A 21,364-nucleotide genomic window follows, 5' to 3' on the forward strand; every position below is an offset into this window, starting at 1 on the left:
TTTCCCAGAACTTGGAAAGGCAGCTCTCACCATATGGGGAAGACCACAAGAGAATGCTCTGGTCTCCCAGCTGTTCTCATCAGATGATGTCATGTTTTGTAACCCAACTCCTCAATCTATCACATTTCTCAAAATTGTGCACGTGTATAATTTACATTGGAATTTTTTTTTCACTTTCATAAAATGATGCAAGAAAAGTCATATACATACATGCTGACTTTTATATGGTCCCCTACATGGTTCTATGAATTGCGTCATTACACGCTACCCCCTGCTATACAATTCCTGGCATCATGCAAGGGTGGGCAGGGCCATGATGATGCAAACCTAGCCCCTGGACCATGTAATTCCATGGGGAAGTGGGTGGGATCTCGGAGGCTGGTCTCATCTTCTGGATCTTCTAGTAGAGTAGGCTTGTAGAAACGTCTAATATATAATAAAAGATCTAAACACGTGTTAGGCACATCATCTGCACATTGACACAAGTAAGATTCCTGGTTGTAGTTTAACACTTAAAAAATGACAAAGACATAACAATAACAGAATAGTTTTCCACAATTTAAAAAGATTTTTTTAAATTTGGTGGTTTATTTGCTTCAGAATACTGTGTGTCTCTAAACACTTCAGCCATGGTGGTGTCAAAAGTCATTTATAAGAACACTTGAAAAGGCCTGATCCTAGAAAGGCTAAAGGGCTACGTCCAAGTAGTGGTGGCCCAGTAGTGGGATTTAGAGGGGCCACTTCTTCATTTATATTAATGTCAGATTGTCCTGCAACACAAAACCTGTACAAAGTAAGCTCAGTGAACCAACAGAACGGAAATCTTTACACAACCAAGATTATATAAAAAGCGAACAGCTTCAAATTTAGTGGCAAAATCATAGAGAGCTTTGTCTGGGCCGATACAATGTGTCAGCTGCTATTACATGCCACACTTGGCGGAATGGTCAGCTGTGCACCCAGATATATTTACAGTACACATCCGCAGAAATTCTGTATTTTCTTCATTATGAGCCCTCCGTTCTCTATTTAGTTATGCTTATTCCACTGATTTTAGCTTTCCAAATAAACACTTTTTTTCTCATAAAGAAGAAACCTGTGTATTTCTCACCGCTGATGCCAACCCTCTAAGGCATAAGAGGAAGCATTTAGCTGCTTACAGACTCCTACACACTTGGCTCTGCCAGTTACTTTCTGCAGCAAACCATGCCTAATAGTCCCTGCATTCTGGGTTTGGCGACACTGTTGATTTAAGCAGAATGAGCCCCCAGTCCGGCTACAAATCCAATGTCTTTAGGCGGCCTCTGGTTTTCTCTTCCCGTTCAGTATTTTTGCTCTCAACAATGACCCTTTTCAGTCTTGTCTAGGTACAGAACCTTCACCAAGTCTTCCAGCTCTGTTCGGCAAATTCGAGTTTCACACATATGGCTGATCTGAGCTTCTCCTTCACTGAAGATTTTCCACTGGCCTTAAAGTAAAAAGGAAAGTGGTGACTTTTTTTGGGGGTTATTTACAAACCTTAATTGCAGATTGCAATGAGATGTATTAATACAGACACTCAGAGGTTAAAGTGAGCCGTAACGGGGCGGAACTGCGTTCCGTCAGTTCCAATTGGAGACGGAACGCAGTTCCGCCCCTCCGGCTCACCTAACCCAAAATGTGAGCCGCATAGGGCTGCCGGGCGCCCACTGAGGTTGTGTTACCAGCGCTGTGTCATAACGTCTCTCCCATAGATCCGAGAAGCGGGCAGCCAGGTGGAGATTAGTGGTCCGGAAGCAGGAGCGGGGCTGGTGAGTATTGTGTGTGGGTTTTTTTTTAATGTGTGTGAAGCGGCGCTACTTGGGGGCAGCTTCTACTGGTGGCAGGTGTACTGGGGGCATAACTACAGGGGGCATCTGTACTGGGGGGAGCTTCTGCTGGGTGCATAACTACAGGGGTCAGCTTTTACTAGGGGCATAACTACAGGGGGCATCTGTACTAGGGGCAGCATCTACTAGGGGCATCTGTACTGGGGGCATAACTACAGGGGGCATCTGTACTGGGGGCATAACTACAGGGGGCAGCTTCTAATGGGTGCATAACTACAGGGGGCAGCTTCTACTGGGGGCATAACTACAGGGGGCAGCTTCTACTGGGGTCATAACTACAGGGGGCATCTGTACTGGGGCAGCTTCTACTGGGGGCATCTGTACTGGGGGCAGCTTCTACTGGGGGCATAACTACAGGGGGGCATCTGTACTGGGGGAGCTTCTACTGGGGGCATAACTACAGGGGGCAACTTGTACTGGGGACATCTGTACTGGGACAGCTGTACTGGGGGCATCTGTACTGGGGGCAGCTCTACAGGGGGCAGCTCTACTATTGGGTGACCACGCCCCTTTCTTTTTGAGACCACGCCCTTTTTTGCACGCACAATCCCTTTACAGCTTGGACACTACACTATGCAGCATGAGAATAGACTGTAATGCGGTCTCCAGTGCTTGTAAAACCAGTCTATCATACTCGGTAACAGATTGGATGATAGTAATATACAAATAATAAAAAGGTTTACTTCATACTATGTAAATATGAGTTAGCATATGAATGTTACAGATAATCCGTATCATTTACTGGCAGGCAGGATGCCGGCTGTCCATATCCCGACAGCGGCATCCTGCCCGCCAGAATACCAGCAGTGAGGCGAATGCGATCACCACACTGCGGGCTCTGTGGCTCACCACAGGATCTCGCACCCACAATTGGGAATAGTCCTGTTTTGCCGGGATTCCGGCTGGCGGAATTGTCGGCTGCTGGGATTCCGGCATCGGTATCCTGACCGTCGGGATCCCAACACCCGGCAAATTGAACATACAGTATCTTAGATATTACGGCATGGCTTACCAGATACAATGCTTGAATCAACAGCATAGTCCACCTCTTCACATACTAGAACTTATGTCTATCTTGATAAAGCTTTTAAGCATGGTATGATAGGTAAAGCTGCTATCTATAAAATGTTACATAAAATAGGATTTTGGTTACCTACCGGTAAATCCTTTTCTCGTAGTCCGTAGAGGATTCTGGGATCCACATTAATACCATGGGGTATAGACGGGTCCACCAGGAGCCATTGGCACTTTAAGAGTTTGAGAGTGTGGGCTGGCTCCTCCCTCTATGCCCCTCCTACCAGACTCAGTCTAGAAACTGTGCCCGAGGAGACGGACAGCTTCGAGAGAAGGATTTAACACAGATAGTGGCGAGATTCATACCAGCTCACACATACAAGGCACATCAAGCTATCTTGCTTGAAACTCTCAGCAACTGCTGAAACAGTACTTACCAAGTAACAATGCAGTACATAACTAAACAAAGATGAAGTACTGAACCAGATAACGATTGCAGGAAAACGAAGCGCTAGGCGGGCGCCCAGCATCCTCTACGCACTACGAGAAAAGGATTTACCGGAAGTAACCAAAATCCTATTTTCTCTTATGTCCTAGAGGATGCTGGAGTCCACAGTAGTATCATGGGGATGTACCAAAGCTCCCCGAATGGGAGGGAGAGCGCGGAGGCTCCTGCAGAACTGATTGACTGAACTTCAGATCATCAGAGGCCAAAGTATCGAACTTGTAAAACTTTGCAAACGTGTTCGACCCAGACCAAGTACAGCTCGGCAAAGTTGCAATGTCGAGACACCCCGGGCAGCCGCCCAGGAAGACCCCACCTTACAAGTAGAGTGGGCCTTAACAGATTTTGGACACCACAATCCTGCCATAGAATAAGCGTGTTGGATAGTGAACCTAATCCAGCGCGAGATCGTCTGCTTAGAAGCAGGACACCCAATTTTCTTGGGATCATATAGGACAAACAGAGATTCCGACTTTCTGTGACGAGAAGTTCTCTTCACATATATCTTCAAAGCCCTCACAACATCCAAGGACTTTGATGTAATTGAGGAGTCAGTAGCCACTGGCACCACAATAGTTTGGTTGATATGAAATGCCGAAACAACCTTCCGAAGAAACTGCTGACATGTCCGGAGCTCAGCTCTATCTTCGTGGAAGATCAAGTAAAGGCTTTTACAGGATAAAGCCCCCAATTCGGACACACACCTAGCCGAAGCTAAGGCAAAAAACGTGACAGCCTTCCATGTAAGAAATTTGATCTCAACCTCCTGTAGAGCTCAAACCAATCTGACTGGAGGAACTGCAAGACCACGTTAAGGTCCCAAGGTGCCGTAGGCGGTACAAAGGGAGGTTGGATGTGCAGAACTCCCTTCAAAAAAGTCTGAACCTCAGGGAGGGCATTCAGTTGTTTCTGGAAGAAAATGGATAAGGCCGAAATCTGGACCTTTAAAGATCCCAACATCAGTCCCATATCCATACCTGCTTGCAGGAAGAGGAGGAAACGTCCGAGTTGAAACTCCACCGTAGGAAACTTCTTGGATTCACACCAAGAGACATATTTCTTCCAAATACGATGGTAATGTTTAGACGTTACCCCTTTCCTAGCCTGTAAGTCTTGTTAAGCGAACGGCCCCTGCTGCAGCAGGTCCTCCCGAAGAGGAAGAGGCCTCGGCTCTTCCTGCAAGATTCAGAAGGTCCGCATATCAAGCCCACTTGGCCAGTCTGGAGCAATGAAGATCGCTTGAACTCTTGTTCTCCTTACGAGCTTTAGAACTCTTGGAATGAGTGGAAGTGGTGGAAACACGTACACCGACTGGAACACCCATAGAGACACCAGGGCGTCCACTGCCACTGCTTGTGGGTCCCTCGACCTGGAACAATAGCGTCAAAGCTTTTGGTTGAGACGAGAGGCCATCATGTCTATTTGGGGTAAACCACAAAGGTCTGTCATTTCCTTAAACACCTCCGGATGGAGACTCCACTCCACTGGAAGGAGATCGTGTCTGCTGAGAAAGTCTGCTTCCCAGTTGTCCACTCCCAGAATGAAGATTGCTGAGAGCGCCAACGCGTGCCTTTCTACCCAGAGGATGATTCTTGTCACCTCCAACATTGCAGCTCTGCTCTTTGTTCCGCTTTGTCGGTTTATGTAGGCTACTGTCGTTACATTGTCCGACTGCACTTGAATGGCCCGATTTCTTAGAAGATGGGCCGCCTGAAGAAGACCATTGTAGACGGCTCTTAGTTCCAGGATGTTGATGGGCAGGCCGGCTTCCAGACTTGACCACCTTCCTTGGAAAGTTACTCCTTGAGTGACTGCTCCCCAGCCCCGAAGGCTCGCAACCGTGGTTAGAAGGACCCATTCCTGAATCCTGAACCTGCGGCCCTCCAGTGGTGAGGTAATTGTAGCCAGCAAAGGAGTGAAATCCTGGCCTTCGGCGACAGACGTATTCTCTGGTGCATGTGGAGATGAGACCTGACCACTTGTCCAGGAGATCCAGTTGGAAGGCCCGAGCGTGGAACCTCCCATACTGGAGAGCCTCGTAAGAGGCCACCATCTTTCCCAACAGGCGAGTGCATTGATGAACCGACACCCGTGCTGGCTTCGGGACGTCCCGGACCATTGTTTGTATCACCAACACCATCTCCTGCGGAAGAAACACCCTCTGCACTTCAGTGTCTAGGATCATTCCCAGAATGGACAACCTCTGGGTCGGTTCCAAATGTGACTTTGGAAGGTTCAGAATCCAACCGTGGATCTTGAGGAGGCGGGTCGTGAGAACAATGGACTGCAGCAGCTTCTCCTTGGACGATGCCTTTATCAGCAGATCGTCCAGATATGGAATGATGTTCACCCCTTGTTTGCGGAGGAGAACCATCATCTCTGCCATCACCTTGGTAAACACCCTCGGTGCTGTGAAGAGGCTGAATGGCAGGGCCTGGAACTGGAAATAACAGTCCAGTAATGCGAAACGGATATAAGCCTGATGCGGCAGCCAGATCGGAATGTGTAGGTACGCATCCTTGATATCCAGGGATACTGGGAACTCCCCTTCTTCCAGACCTGATATCACCGCCCTGAGAGACTCCATTTTGAACTTGAACTCCTTTAGAAAAGGGGTTCAATCATTTTAGGTTCAGAATGGGCCTGACCGAACCATCTGGTTTCGGTACCACGAAAACGGTTCGAATAGTAACCTGTGGTTTGCAAATGAGGAGGAACTGGCACAATGACCTGTTCCTCCACCAACTTTTGGACAGCTTCTTGTAGGACAGTGCTGTCTGCCAGCAGAGCTGGTAAGCCTGATTTGAAAAAACGATGAGGAGGGAGACGTTGTAATTCCAGCCTGTATCCCTGGGATACAATATCTATCACCCAGGGATCCAGGCCAGACGATACCCAGACATGACTGAATTGTCTGAGCCTCGCTCCCACTGGCCCCACCTCCAGGCCGCGCGGTCCACCGTCATGCGGAGGTCTTTGACCTACCTGAAGCAGGCTTTTGTTCCTGGGAACCTGCAGCGGAAGGTTTCTTGGACTTAACTCGACCTCCCCTAAAGAAGGTATTGGACGGTCTGGCCTTTCTAGGCTTGTTAGGCCGAAAGGACTGTGTTGCTGAAGAAGAGAAGGATTTCTTCAGAGCAGTTGCTGCTGAGGGAAGAAACGGATACTTACCCGCTGTAGCCGTGGATATCCACGCATCTAGAGCTTCCCCACAGAGAGCCTGACCTGTATAGGGTAGAGACTCCTAACTCTTTCTGGATTCCGCGTCGGCCGTCCACTGGCGCAGCCACAGTCCTCGACGAGCTGAAACAAACATGGAAGAGATTCCCGCAGCCATGGAACCCAGGTCTTTCATGGATTCTACCATAAAACCTGCTGAATCGTGAATGTTGCGTAAATATAATTCAACATCACCCTTATCCATTGTATCCAAATCCTCTAGTAAGGTAGCCGACCACTTTACTATAGCCTTTGCAATCCATGCACTGGCAATAGTGGGACGTAATATGACCCCTGAAGGAGTGTACATTGATTTAAGTGTGTTATCAATTTTTCGATCAGCCGGCTCCTTTAAGGCGGTAGATCCTGGAACAGGTAAAACCACCTTCTTTGAGACAAACACACAGAAAAAGCAAAAGCTCTATTCTGGGTGCACTGAGAACCTCACAATTAAATGTAAAACTTAACTTTTATTAGCATGTACTCATGCAAAAATTCTTAGTCAGCCAATATGAAATATTAAAAAGGATAATGTGATAGTAAGAAAGAAAAAGTGTTTAAAACAATTATTTTATTATTTAAAAACAGAGACTGTTACGATTAGTATCTATGGAATTTCCTATATAGAGGCTCAATAGCCCACCGCTGCAATATTATGTATTGTCCTTTCTGTACCCTAAGTGTTACTTTCTTGTTAATATAATTCACATGAATTGAAGAACCAGATATATATAAGTAAATATATATAAATAATAAATATATATAAGTAATAAATATTTAGGTTTCTAAATTGTATTAATACAGAAAGAGAAGATTATGATTGTCACCTTTTAGTTATGCCAATTTCATAATGTATCCCTGCGACTATCTATAATCAAACTTCTTATCAGTTACATCTGTTCATCAATTCATTACATATTACAGAGGTCAAGTAATATGTTATTAACAGTCTATTTTATCTTTCTATATACTATCACGTTATATACAGAAATTTGCCATAATCGCACCCATGTTCTTTATATTATAGCTGATCCATATATTATCCAGCACCACGTCTCTGACTCTTATAGGCCCTACACACTGGCCGATTTTCTGAAAGATATGAACGATCTCGTTCATAAATGAACGAGAACTCGTTCATATCTTTCAGTGTGGAGACTCCAGCGATGAACGATGCGCGGCCCCGCGCTCGTTCATCGCTGGTCTCCCGTCGGCTGTGCATGCAGGCCAATATGGACGATCTCGTCCATATTTGCCTGCACTTCAATGCAGCCGCGTGACGGGGGGAGTGAAGAAACTTCACTCCCCCCGTCACTGCCCCCCCGCCGCCGGGTCGCTCGTCGGCCGTTTCGGCCGTCGGGCACCTCGGCGGCGCATCGTCAAATGTGTAGGGCCCTTTAGTGCTGATAGATCTGGTGCTGTATTAATACAATTTAGAAACTTAAATATTTGAATATATCTGGTTCTTCAATTCATGTGAATTATATTAACAAGAAAGTAACACTTAGAGGACAGAAAGGACAATGCATAATATTGCAGCGGTGGGCTATTGAGCCTCTATATAGGAAATTCCATAGATACTAATCGTAACAGTCTCTGTTTTTAAATAATAAAAGAATTGTTTTAAACACTTTTTCTTTCTTACTATCGCACTATCCTTTTTAATATTTCATATTGGCTGACTAAGAATTTTTGCATGAGTACATGCTAATAAAAGTTAAGTTTTAAATTTAATTGTGAGGTTCTCAGTGCACCCAGAATAGAGCTTATGCTTTTTCTGTGTGTTTGTGTCATATTATCTAAGCTGTGGGTAGCACTCCCTAATCAGTTATACTGCTGCCTATTTGAGGCCGGAAAAGAAGGAGTAGGGAAAGAGAACAAACTGTACAAATAGTGGTTGCTGGTGCGGGATTATTTGTTGTTGTGTGCACCTTCTTTGAGAGTCTGGACACAGATGCGTCAACAATCGGCTGCTTTTCCCATTTTTTCCTATCCTCCTCAGGGAAAGGAAACTCCACCTGTACCCGTTTAGTGATCAGGATTTTTTTCTCAGGGTTTTCCCATGCTTTCTCAAATATAGTATTCAATTCCTTTGACGCAGGGAAAGTTAGCGAGGCTTTTTATTTTCAGTGAAAAAAGCCTCCTCAACCTGCTCAGGTGTGGTATCATTAATATGTAACACATCCCTGATAGCCTCTATCATCAATTGCACCCCCTTTGCAAGAGATGCAGACACCCGCAACACATCCCCATCACCGTCTGTGGTGTCAGAATCGGTATCCATGTCATCCTGCTTGACATGCACAAGCGTACGTTTGTGTGGGTATATACTATATAGCAGAGCGTCCTGAGGTACCAGAATCAGGCCATACTGCCATAGAGTTCTGTAATACCTGGGTTGCAGATTCAATACTTGCAACCCTGTCAGAAATCTGGGAAATCCAAGATTTGATGGAGGAAAACCACTCAGGCTCCCTTGCTGGTATCTGTGCTAAACCAGTGCTATTCTGATTACATGGAATGGGATTATCCTGGGAGGACAAATCCTCTGCAGCATATGACACAGTGTCCCTGGACATAGCTAAAGGAGACCACCAAACACTTCACACACACACACACACACACACACACACACACACACACACACACACACACACACACACACACACACACAGGGGAGGGCAGACAGTTTCCCCCCCAAGAATGGCGAGAGACACAAAGATTGGAGCCAACCCACACACAGCGCCTTTTTACCAAAGGGAGACCCCTTTTCAGCACTGACTGTGTACCTCAGGCATGTCCAAACTGCGGCCCTCCAGCTGTTGAGAAACTACACATCCCAGCATGCCCTGACACAGCTTTAGCATTCTCTGACAGCAAAACTGTGTCAGGGCATGCTGGAATATGTAGTTTCACAACAGCTGGAGGGCCGCAGTTTGGACATGCCTGGTGTACCTTAATAGGATACACAGTCGTATTGCAGCCTCCCCCCCCCCCTTCAACAACCCCCTGGTACCGTTTGTAGATAGCTGGAGTTGCTGTGGAGGGACCTGATTCTCCTTGTCAACGCTGTGCAGGCAGGAAAATGGCGCTGAACGCTGCTGAGTCCACTCTGAGAAGAAGTCCCGCCCCCAAAATGGCGCTGTCTTCCCGCTCTTCATCAGATTATACTGGCCTGAGGATTTAGTGCTGGCTGAGATCCGGGGATACCGACAGGCTTCTGGACCAGTGTAGGGTGTCGCGCTGGCTCAGGGCGCCCCTCATAGTGCCGCACCATGTACCGCTGAGCCATCCCCGTAGCGCAGTTAATACTGCGCTCCTACCCTGCTGCCGCCATCTTCACACTGAGCCCCCGCTTGCTAGGGGGGGGGATGGGGGGTGTCTAACTCGCCACCAATTCTTCAGCTCTGCAAGGGGGTGGCGGCATGATGCTGGGGCGAGCGGTCCCCTGTGACGGAGAACGATCAGACCCCTCTGGAGGCCAGTGTCCAGTCAGCGGAGACAATGGCTCAGACCCTGCAGGGCAGACACTGCTCCCCCCTCAGTCCTTCGCTGCAGGGAGGTTGTTGCCAGCAGCCTCCCTGTAAAAAAATAAACTCTAAAAAATAACTTTTACCAGGAAAACTCAGGAGAGCTTCCCTAGCTGTGACCGGCTCCTCCTGGCACATTTTCTAAACTGAGTCTGGTAGGAGGGGCATAGAGGGAGGAGCCAGCCCACACTCTCAAACTCTTAAAGTACCAATGGCTCCTGGTTGACCCGTCTGTACCCCATGGTACTAATGTGGACCCCAGCATCCTCTAGGACGTTAAGAGAAATGTACTTAAGTTACTGACATAACATTATAATGTTTTAAGATGCTTACATCTGATTCTATTTATTTTCTCTGTTTAACAAAGGGTCTTGGTTTTTATTTACTAAATATTTCACAAAACATATAGTAAGTACCTATAACCCTGTGATTATTACTTAAATCTGGGATATAGCCAAAAGGTGAACATTAACAATGTTGACATCCATAAATTGCGTCACCGAAATGTCGACAGATATGATGTCAACATTGTTAAAATGTCACCAAGCAACATGTCAACATTCTCAGTATATTCACAGGTGAAATGTCTATATTAGGTGAGGAGGTGAGGGTTAGGCTGCAGGGGGAGATTAGGGTTAGGCTGCGGAGGCGAGGTTAGGGCATACTTGCCTACTCTCCCGGAATGGCCGGGAGGCTCCCGAAAATCGGGTGACCCTCCCGGCCCCCCGGAAGAGCAGGCAAGTCTCCCGATTTGACGGGGCCCCCCCTGCCCGTCCGCCCACTTTGTGTGTAAAGTGGGCGGTCCGGGCAGACGATGACGCGATTCTTGCTGAATCGCGTCATCGTAGCCACGCCCCCTGCATTGTAATGCCGGTGATCGCGGCATTACAGAGCGGGGGCGTGGCTTAAAGAAGGCATCATCGTAACCACGCCCCCATCCCGCCCTTGCTCCGCCCCCATACTGCCTCCGGCCCACCCCCTCCATTCGTCAAAGTGCTCCCGGCCCGCCTGTTGAGCCGACCTGGCTGCTCTCTCCCGCAGAGAGCAGCCAGAATGTCGGTAAGTATGGGTTAGGGTTAAGCTGCAGAGGGGAGGTTAGGGTTAGGCTGTGGGGGGAGGCAAGAGTTAGGCTGCAGGGGAGGTTAGGTTTAGGCTTCGGGGGAGGGATGTGGTTAGGATTAGGCACTAGAGGGAGGGGTAGGGGTATGGATTAGGGTAGAAATACTTAGTGCTGCAGCATCAGGGCTCTGAACCGGACATGACAGTTGCATGACCCCAGGACCTGGAAGTGTCATGGACAAGGGACTCACCTCCGGTGATTGTCTCCGGGGGCTCTCTGTCACATGGCTAGTGCTGTGGTGGCGGAGGTCTGTGAGGGCCGCTGGTGTGCTGCAGCTGAGAGGGAGCTGATGACTGTGCAGCCTGCTGTCATTGGAGCACTGTGCAGATCCCATGCTCTGGAGCACTGTGCAGGGAGGCTGCCTGAGCAAGAGACCCTTCTCTGGCATGTCTGCAGTACTGGGGGCCGCCATGTTGGAGACCAATTCATAGTATGCCAATGGGATTTGGTCTCTGGTCTCTTCCAGCCAATCACATGCTGAGCGCTCTAGTAAAAGGGGGCAGTCTGGTTCCAAACCTTGCCAGTGCTTTATGTTTCTGTCCCAGTACAGGTGTCTTAGCTCCGCGTTCCCACAGGTCCACCTGTGTGCCTTTCAGTGTCCCTTGGATTTTCAGCTCCATGGAATTGTCACCTCAGCTGTTGTTTGCCGCACAACTGCCAGTGGTTACCTCGGCCCCGTGGGTCACAGCCTGCCACTTAGGACAATGGGGGTCATTCCGAGTTGATCGTAGCTGTGCTAAATTTAGCACAGCTACGATCATGTTTCCTGACAGTGCCCCCCCCCCCCCCCCCGCAGAAGTGCAAAGGCATCGCACAGCGGCCGGACCGCCCCTATGAAACGGCGCTTCGCCCCCTCTCACCCGTCGATCGCCTCTGCCTGTCAATCAGGCAGAGGCGATCGCTGTCCTGCTATGGCCTTCGGCCGACCCAGCATGCGCAGGCGCATTACGGCGCCGGCGCATGCGCAGCAGGGACCCGTTCATTCTGCTGCGTTAAAACGCAGCAAGCGAACGGGTCGGAATGACCCCCAGTGTCTCCTGGAGTTCTGTCCGTAAAGTATTTCCCAGCAGTCCTGCAGTGCTCTTCAGCCACGTCTAATAATCATCCATTCGGCAAAACTCCTTCAGTGTTCTTCAGCCACGTCTAATAATAATCCATTCTGCAAAACTCCTTCAGTGTTCTTCAGTCACGACAATTAACTATCCAAAGTACAAACTCTTCAGTATTCCCTAACCATATCAGCCAATCATTTATTATATGGACTCTTTCAATAATTCTGCCCATGAATACACTGCATCCTAATCTTTTGGAATTCTTCATCTTTGTTCTTTAAATATTTGCTCTTATATGTCTTTTTCATTAATAAAAGCATATGAGAAGAAACTGCATTCGTCCTCCTCGTTTTCTCCTTGCAGAGCCATGCACTTCTACCATTAGCACACATCCAACGGATTCACAAGTTCTACTAGCTGTGACAGTAAGCACTGGCCACATGGATCCGACGGGTAAGCAAGCATCTGGAGGTGATGCCACGGCCGATATCTGTGCCTCGTTTAAGTGAACAAGAATCCATGCAAGTACAACTGGTTCAAACCATGCAATCAATGTCTGCTCGCCTGGATGCGCTTCATGTTGCTATTACGTCATCTCAGGTTGCAGCTCCTGTAACTTCTCCAGTGTCAACACTGCCAGCGCCAGTTCCAATATCTCGCCTACATTTACCACCTCCTAGTAAATTTGATGGGAACCCGAAGTTATGCAGAGGATTCTTAAATTAGTGCGAGATTCAATTTGAATTACAGGCTGCCAATTTCCCGTCTCCTCGAACAAGAGTTGCCTATATCACTTGAGCCAACTTGGAAGCTGACGGAAGACCGGTGAGAGGAATGAAGTGTGCCATCTTGGTGAACCGGTCAACTACCACCCAGATGGTATTGAACTTGTTGCACATGGGTAAGTCTGTAATGAAATCCATCGACAAGTGGGTCCATGGTCGACGGGGAACGGATAGTGGAACCAGTTGCCCCGCAGGCGACTGGCGGGATACTTTATGTTGGGCACACTTTGGGCAAGATGCAATAAACTCCAAGACGTCCTTTTTCAGAGTTGGCCACCAATAGGACCTAGAGATAAACTCCAGGGTTTTTTGGATACCTGTATGTCCGGCAAAACGGGAAGCATGGGCCCAATGCATGAGCTTCTTCCTTAGCATCGGCTTCACAAAACTTTTCCCTGATGGGGGCGTAGAGTCCATCCCTACCGTGGAGAATGCCAACGGATTTATAATAGGATACTTGTCTGAAGACTCTGACTCATTTTCTTGCTCCCATGAGCGGGAAAGGGCATCGGCCTTGCGATTCTGAGAGCCCGGACAGAACTGGAGTTTAAAGTCGAACCTGGAAAAGAAAAGTGCCCATCTGGCCTGACGAGGGTTGAGACATTGTGCGCCCTTCAGGTATAAAAGGTTCTTGTGGTCTGTAAGTATGGTGATTGAATGAGAAGCTCCCTCCAACAGATACCTCCACTCTTCTAGAGCGAGCTTGATGGCTAGCAACTCCTGGTCGCCAATGGCATAGTTGCGCTCAGCTGGGGAGAACTTCCGGGAGAAGAAACTGCAAGGGTGTAAATGGCCATCTTTAGCCCTCTGAGATAACACCGCTCCTACTCCAACGGAGGAGGCATCCACCTCTAAGATGAAAGGAGAGTCGATGTCAGGCTGTTTCAGAACAGGCGCAGAGATGAACCTTTGTTTTAAAAGATGAAATGCTTGCATGGCTTCTTCAGACCACTTGGACGGGTTAGCACCCTTCTTAGTGAAAGCAGTAATAGGCGCCACAATGGTGGAAAAGTCTCGTATAACCTTTCGGTAATAGTTGGCGAACCCTAAGAACCTCTGGACCCCTTTGAGGGTTAAGGGTACCGGCCAATTTTGGATTGCTTGTAGTTTCTCAGGATCCATCTCTAGTCCGGAACCGGACACAATGTACCCTAGAAACGGAATGGACTTGACTTCAAAGACGCATTTTTCTAATTTGCAATAGAGATGATTGACACGGAGACGGGACAGAACCTCTTTAACCCAAAAACGATGTTCCTCTAAATCGTTGGCAAAAATGAGGATATCGTCTAGATAGACCACGACATGACGGTATAGAATGTCTCTGAAGATCTCATTGACAAAATGCTGGAAGACAGCTGGAGCATTGCTCAATCCGAAGGGCATGACGAGGTACTCATAATGTCCGTCACGGGTGTTAAAGGCGGTCTTCCACTCGTCACCCTCACGGATCCGGATGAGATTGTATGCACCTCGCAAGTCCAGCTTTGTAAAGATGGTAGCTCCGCTAACTCTGTCAAAGAGCTCAGTAATCAGGGGTAAAGGATAACGGTTCTTGATGGTAATGTCGTTCAAACCTCTGTAGTCGATGCACGGCCGCAGACCACCATCTTTCTTTTTTACAAAAAAGAAGCCTGCGCCGGCTGGAGAAGAAGAAGGTCGAATGAACCCCTTTGCTAGGTTCTCTTTAATATATTCCTCCATAGAATGCGTCTCAGGCAGAGACAACGGATAAGTTCGGCCTCGAGGTGGAACCTTCCCTGGAACGAGATCAATCGGACAGTCCCATTTTCTATGAGGAGGAAGGATATCAGCAGAAGCTTTACTGAACACATCCGTGAAATCTTGATATGGAGGAGGTGGAACATCAGACGACCTGGGGGAGGAAGAACAGACAGGCAATACTTTAAACAAACATGTCTCAGCACAGGAGGAACCCCATGCCAGGATTTGCGTAGTCGTCCAATCAATTGTAGGATTGTGAAGACGGAGCCATGGAAGGCCCAGGACCACAGGATGTGTGGCTCTTGGAATCACTAAAAAAGAAATAAGTTCGGAATGAAGAACTCCCACTCTCAGACGAACTGGTAGAGTCCTTAAAGAAATAACTGCATCAAAAATTTTGCTGCCATCCACGGCAGTTAAAGAAATGGACGAAGGAAGTCTCTCGGTGGGTAGGGACCACCGTTTAACATAGGCTTCGGTAATAAAGTTCCCAGCTGCTCCGGAATCAAGGAGGGCAATGACGTTCCGATAACGTTGAGCAACTTGAAGCAAGACTGGGAGATTACAATTTTGAGGAGATGGAGAGGAGATCATTACTCCTAGCCGGCCCTCTCCTTGGCGAGCTAGGATTTGGAGTTTCCCGGACGTTTGGGACAGGCATTAATGGTGTGAGACGGAGCTGCACAATAGAGACAGAGAAACTCGGAGAGACGTCTTCGGCGCTCAGCAGGAGTTAAACGGGAACGGCCAAGTTGCATGGGCTCATCTTTAGATGGTGACAGTTGACGAGGAGGAGGAGCAGAAGATTTTGGAGCAGATGATCTTCCACGCTCAGTTGCTCTCTCTCTGAAACGTAAATCAACTTTCGTGCAGAGTGAGATTAGCTCATCTAACTTAGAAGGTAAGTCTCTGGTAGCTAACTCATCTTTAATACGCTCAGATAATAGAGATGAGCGCCTGAAATTTTTCGGGTTTTGTGTTTTTTGGTTTTGGGTTCGGTTCCGCGGCCGTGTTTTGGGTTCGAACGCGTTTTGGCAAAACCTCACCGAATTTTTTTTGTCGGATTCGGGTGTGTTTTGGATTCGGGTGTTTTTTTCAAAAAACACTAAAAAACAGCTTAAATCATAGAATTTGGGGGTCATTTTGATCCCAAAGTATTATTAACCTCAAAAACCATAATTTACACTCATTTTCAGTCTATTCTGAATACCTCACACCTCACAATATTATTTTTAGTCCTAAAATTTGCACCGAGGTCGCTGTGTGAGTAAGATAAGCGACCCTAGTGGCCGACACAAACACCGGGCCCATCTAGGAGTGGCACTGCAGTGTCACGCAGGATGTCCCTTCCAAAAAACCCTCCCCAAACAGCACATGACGCAAAGAAAAAAAGAGGCGCAATGAGGTAGCTGTGTGAGTAAGATTAGCGACCCTAGTGGCCGACACAAACACCGGGCCCATCTAGGAGTGGCACTGCAGTGTCACGCAGGATGGCCCTTCCAAAAAACCCTCCCCAAACAGCACATGACGCAAAGAAAAAAAGAGGCGCAATGAGGTAGCTGTGTGAGTAAGATTAGCGACCCTAGTGGCCGACACAAACACCGGGCCCATCTAGGAGTGGCACTGCAGTGTCACGCAGGATGTCCCTTCCAAAAAACCCTCCCCAAACAGCACATGACGCAAAGAAAAAAAGAGGCGCAATGAGGTAGCTGACTGTGTGAGTAAGATTAGCGACCCTAGTGGCCGACACAAACACCGGGCCCATCTAGGAGTGGCACTGCAGTGTCACGCAGGATGTCCCTTCCAAAAAACCCTCCCCAATCAGCACATGATGCAAAGAAAAAGAAAAGAAAAAAGAGGTGCAAGATGGAATTGTCCTTGGGCCCTCCCACCCACCCTTATGTTGTATAAACAAAACAGGACATGCACACTTTAACCAACCCATCATTTCAGTGACAGGGTCTGCCACACGACTGTGACTGATATGACGGGTTGGTTTGGACCCCCCCCCAAAAAAGAAGCAATTAATCTCTCCTTGCACAAACTGGCTCTACAGAGGCAAGATGTCCACCTCATCTTCACCCTCCGATATATCACCGTGTACATCCCCCTCCTCACAGATTATCAATTCGTCCCCACTGGAATCCACCATCTCAGCTCCCTGTGTACTTTGTGGAGGCAATTGCTGCTGGTCAATGTCTCCGCGGAGGAATTGATTATAATTCATTTTAATGAACATCATCTTCTCCACATTTTCTGGATGTAACCTCGTACGCCGATTGCTGACAAGGTGAGCGGCGGCACTAAACACTCTTTCGGAGTACACACTTGTGGGAGGGCAACTTAGGTAGAATAAAGCCAGTTTGTGCAAGGGCCTCCAAATTGCCTCTTTTTCCTGCCAGTATAAGTACGGACTGTGTGACGTGCCTACTTGGATGCGGTCACTCATATAATCCTCCACCATTCTATCAATGTTGAGAGAATCATATGCAGTGACAGTAGACGACATGTCCGTAATCGTTGTCAGGTCCTTCAATCCGGACCAGATGTCAGCATCAGCAGTCGCTCCAGACTGCCCTGCATCACCGCCAGCGGGTGGGCTCGGAATTCTGAGCCTTTTCCTCGCACCCCCAGTTGCGGGAGAATGTGAAGGAGGAGATGTTGACAGGTCGCGTTCCGCTTGACTTGACAATTTTGTCACCAGCAGGTCTTTCAACCCCAGCAGACTTGTGTCTGCCGGAAAGAGAGATCCAAGGTAGGCTTTAAATCTAGGATCGAGCACGGTGGCCAAAATGTAGTGCTCTGATTTCAACAGATTGACCACCCGTGAATCCTTGTTAAGCGAATTAAGGGCTCCATCCACAAGTCCCACATGCCTAGCGGAATCGCTCCCTTTTAGCTCCTTCTTCAATGCCTCCAGCTTCTTCTGCAAAAGCCTGATGAGGGGAATGACCTGACTCAGGCTGGCAGTGTCTGAACTGACTTCACGTGTGGCAAGTTCAAAGGGCATCAGAACCTTGCACAACGTTGAAATCATTCTCCACTGCACTTGAGACAGGTGCATTCCACCTCCTATATCGTGCTCAATTGTATAGGCTTGAATGGCCTTTTGCTGCTCCTCCAACCTCTGAAGCATATAGAGGGTTGAATTCCACCTCGTTACCACTTCTTGCTTCAGATGATGGCAGGGCAGGTTCAGTAGTTTTTGGTGGTGCTCCAGTCTTCTGTACGTGGTGCCTGTACGCCGAAAGTGTCCCGCAATTCTTCTGGCCACCGACAGCATCTCTTGCACGCCCCTGTCGTTTTTTAAAAAATTCTGCACCACCAAATTCAAGGTATGTGCAAAACATGGGACGTGCTGGAATTTGCCCATATTTAATGCACACACAATATTGCTGGCGTTGTCCGATGCCACAAATCCACAGGAGAGTCCAATTGGGGTAAGCCATTCCGCGATGATCTTCCTCCGTTGCCGTAAGAGGTTTTCAGCTGTGTGCGTATTCTGGAAAGCGGTGATACAAAGCGTAGCCTGCCTAGGAAAGAGTTGGCGTTTGCGAGATGCTGCTACTGGTGCCGCCGCTGCTGTTCTTGCGGCGGGAGTCCATACATCTACCCAGTGGGCTGTCACAGTCATATAGTCCTGACCCTGCCCTGCTCCACTTGTCCACATGTCCGTGGTTAAGTGGACATTGGGTACAACTGCATTTTTTAGGACACTGGTGAGTCTTTTTCTGACGTCCGTGTACATTCTCGGTATCGCCTGCCTAGAGAAGTGGAACCTAGATGGTATTTGGTAACGGGGGCACACTGCCTCAATAAATTGTCTAGTTCCCTGTGAACTAACGGCGGATACCGGACGCACGTCTAACACCAACATAGTTGTCAAGGCCTCAGTTATCCGCTTTGCAGTAGGATGACTGCTGTGATATTTCATCTTCCTCGCAAAGGACTGTTGAACAGTCAATTGCTTACTGGAAGTAGTACAAGTGGGCTTACGACTTCCCCTCTGGGATGACCATCGACTCCCAGCGGCAACAACAGCAGCGCCAGCAGCAGTAGGCGTTACACGCAAGGATGCATCGGAGGAATCCCAGGCAGGAGAGGACTCGTCAGAATTGCCAGTGACATGGCCTGCAGGACTATTGGCATTCCTGGGGAAGGAGGAAATTGACACTGAGGGAGTTGGTGGGGTGGTTTGCGTGAGCTTGGTTACAAGAGGAAGGGATTTACTGGTCAGTGGACTGCTTCCGCTGTCACCCAAAGTTTTTGAACTTGTCACTGACTTATTATGAATGCGCTGCAGGTGACGTATAAGGGAGGATGTTCCGAGGTGGTTAACGTCCTTACCCCTACTTATTACAGCTTGACAAAGGGAACACACGGCTTGACACCTGTTGTCCGCATTTCTGGTGAAATACCTCCACACCGAAGAGCTGATTTTTTTGGTATTTTCACCTGGCATGTCAACGGCCATATTCCTCCCACGGACAACAGGTGTCTCCCCGGGTGCCTGACTTAAACAAACCACCTCACCATCAGAATCCTCCTGGTCAATTTCCTCCCCAGCGCCAGCAACACCCATATCCTCCTCATCCTGGTGTACTTCAACACTGACATCTTCAATCTGACTATCAGGAACTGGACTGCGGGTGCTCCTTCCAGCACTTGCAGGGGGCGTGCAAATGGTGGAAGGCGCATGCTCTTCACGTCCAGTGTTGGGAAGGTCAGGCATCGCAACCGACACAATTGGACTCTCCTTGTGGATTTGGGATTTCGAAGAATGCACAGTTCTTTGCTGTGCTGCTTTTGCCAGCTTGAGTCTTTTCATTTTTCTAGCGAGAGGCTGAGTGCTTCCATCCTCATGTGAAGCTGAACCACTAGCCATGAACATAGGCCAGGGCCTCAGCCGTTCCTTGCCACTCCGTGTGGTAAATGGCATATTGGCAAGTTTACGCTTCTCCTCCGACAATTTTATTTTAGGTTTTGGAGTCCTTTTTTTTCTGATATTTGGTGTTTTGGATTTGACATGCTCTGTACTATGACATTGGGCATCGGCCTTGGCAGACGACGTTGCTGGCATTTCATCGTCTCGGCCATGACTAGTGGCAGCAGCTTCAGCACGAGGTGGAAGTGGATCTTGATCTTTCCCTAATTTTGGAACCTCAACATTTTTGTTCTCCATATTTTAATAGGCACAACTAAAAGGCACCTCAGGTAAACAATGGAGATGGATACTAGTATACAATTATGGACTGCCTGCCGACTGCAGACACAGAGGTAGCCACAGCCGTGAACTACCGTACTGTACTGTGTCTGCAGCTAATATAGACTGGTTGATAAAGAGAAGATGTCTATGTAACTATGTATGTATAAAGAAGACTGAAAAAAATCCACGGTTAGGTGGTATACAATTATGGACGGACTGCCTGCCGAGTGCAGACACAGAGGTAGCCACAGCCGTGAACTACCGTACTGTACTGTGTCTGCAGCTAATATAGACTGGTTGATAAAGAGAAGATGTCTATGTAACTATGTATGTATAAAGAAGACTGAAAAAAATCCACGGTTAGGTGGTATACAATTATGGACGGACTGCCTGCCGAGTGCAGACACAGAGGTAGCCACAGCCGTGAACTACCGTACTGTACTGTGTCTGCAGCTAATATAGACTGGTTGATAAAGAGAAGATGTCTATGTAACTATGTATGTATAAAGAAGAATGAAAAAAAACCACGGTTAGGTGGTATACAATTATGGACGGACTGCCTGCCGAGTGCAGACACAGAGGTAGCCACAGCCGTGAACTACCGTACTGTACTGTGTCTGCAGCTAATATAGACTGGTTGATAAAGAGAAGATGTCTATGTAACTATGTATGTATAAAGAAGAATGAAAAAAATCCACGGTTAGGTGGTATTACAATTATGGACGGACTGCCTGCCGAGTGCAGAGACACAGAGGTAGCCACAGCCGTGAACTACCGTACTGTGTCTGCTGCGACTGGATGATAAATGATATAAAAAATATATATATATCACTACTGCAGCCGGACAGGTATATATTATATATTATATAATGACGGACCTGCTGGACACTGTCTGTCAGCAGAATGAGTTTTATTTTTATAGAATAAAAAAAAAAAAAACACACAAGTGAAGTCACACGACGAGTGTTTAACTTTTTCAGGCAATCACAATATAAGTATACTACTAACTATACTGGTGGTCAGTGTGGTCAGGTCACTGGTCAGTCACACTGGCAGTGGCACTCCTGCAGCAAAAGTGTGCACTGTTTAATTTTAATATAATATGTACTCCTGGCTCCTGCTATAACCTATAACTGGCACTGCAGTAGTGCTCCCCAGTCTCCCCCACAATTATAAGCTGTGTGAGCTGAGCAGTCAGACAGATATATAATATATATAGATGATGCAGCACACTGGCCTGAGCCTGAGCAGTGCACACAGATATGGTATGTGACTGACTGAGTCACTGTGTGTATCGCTTTTTTCAGGCAGAGAACGGATATATTAAATAAACTGCACTG

At 47.8% G+C, this 21,364-nt stretch overlaps 1 protein-coding gene across 1 annotated transcript in view; it reads right to left on the reverse strand.

The window, feature by feature from the left end:
- Nucleotides 1–537: 537 nt before the first annotated feature.
- The window catches only part of CHRDL1 (chordin like 1), a 265,958-nt gene continuing 245,131 nt past the window's right edge, over nucleotides 538–21,364 (reverse strand). The window contains exon 10 of the mRNA XM_063937307.1: nucleotides 538–1,468. Within this exon, the coding sequence (XP_063793377.1) occupies nucleotides 1,338–1,468 (131 nt within the window). The 3' untranslated portion in view covers nucleotides 538–1,337. The remainder of the gene's footprint in view (nucleotides 1,469–21,364) is intronic.

This window comes from Pseudophryne corroboree, chromosome 8 (assembly GCF_028390025.1).
Source record: "Pseudophryne corroboree isolate aPseCor3 chromosome 8, aPseCor3.hap2, whole genome shotgun sequence".
NCBI classification, from domain to species: Eukaryota; Metazoa; Chordata; class Amphibia; order Anura; family Myobatrachidae; genus Pseudophryne; species Pseudophryne corroboree.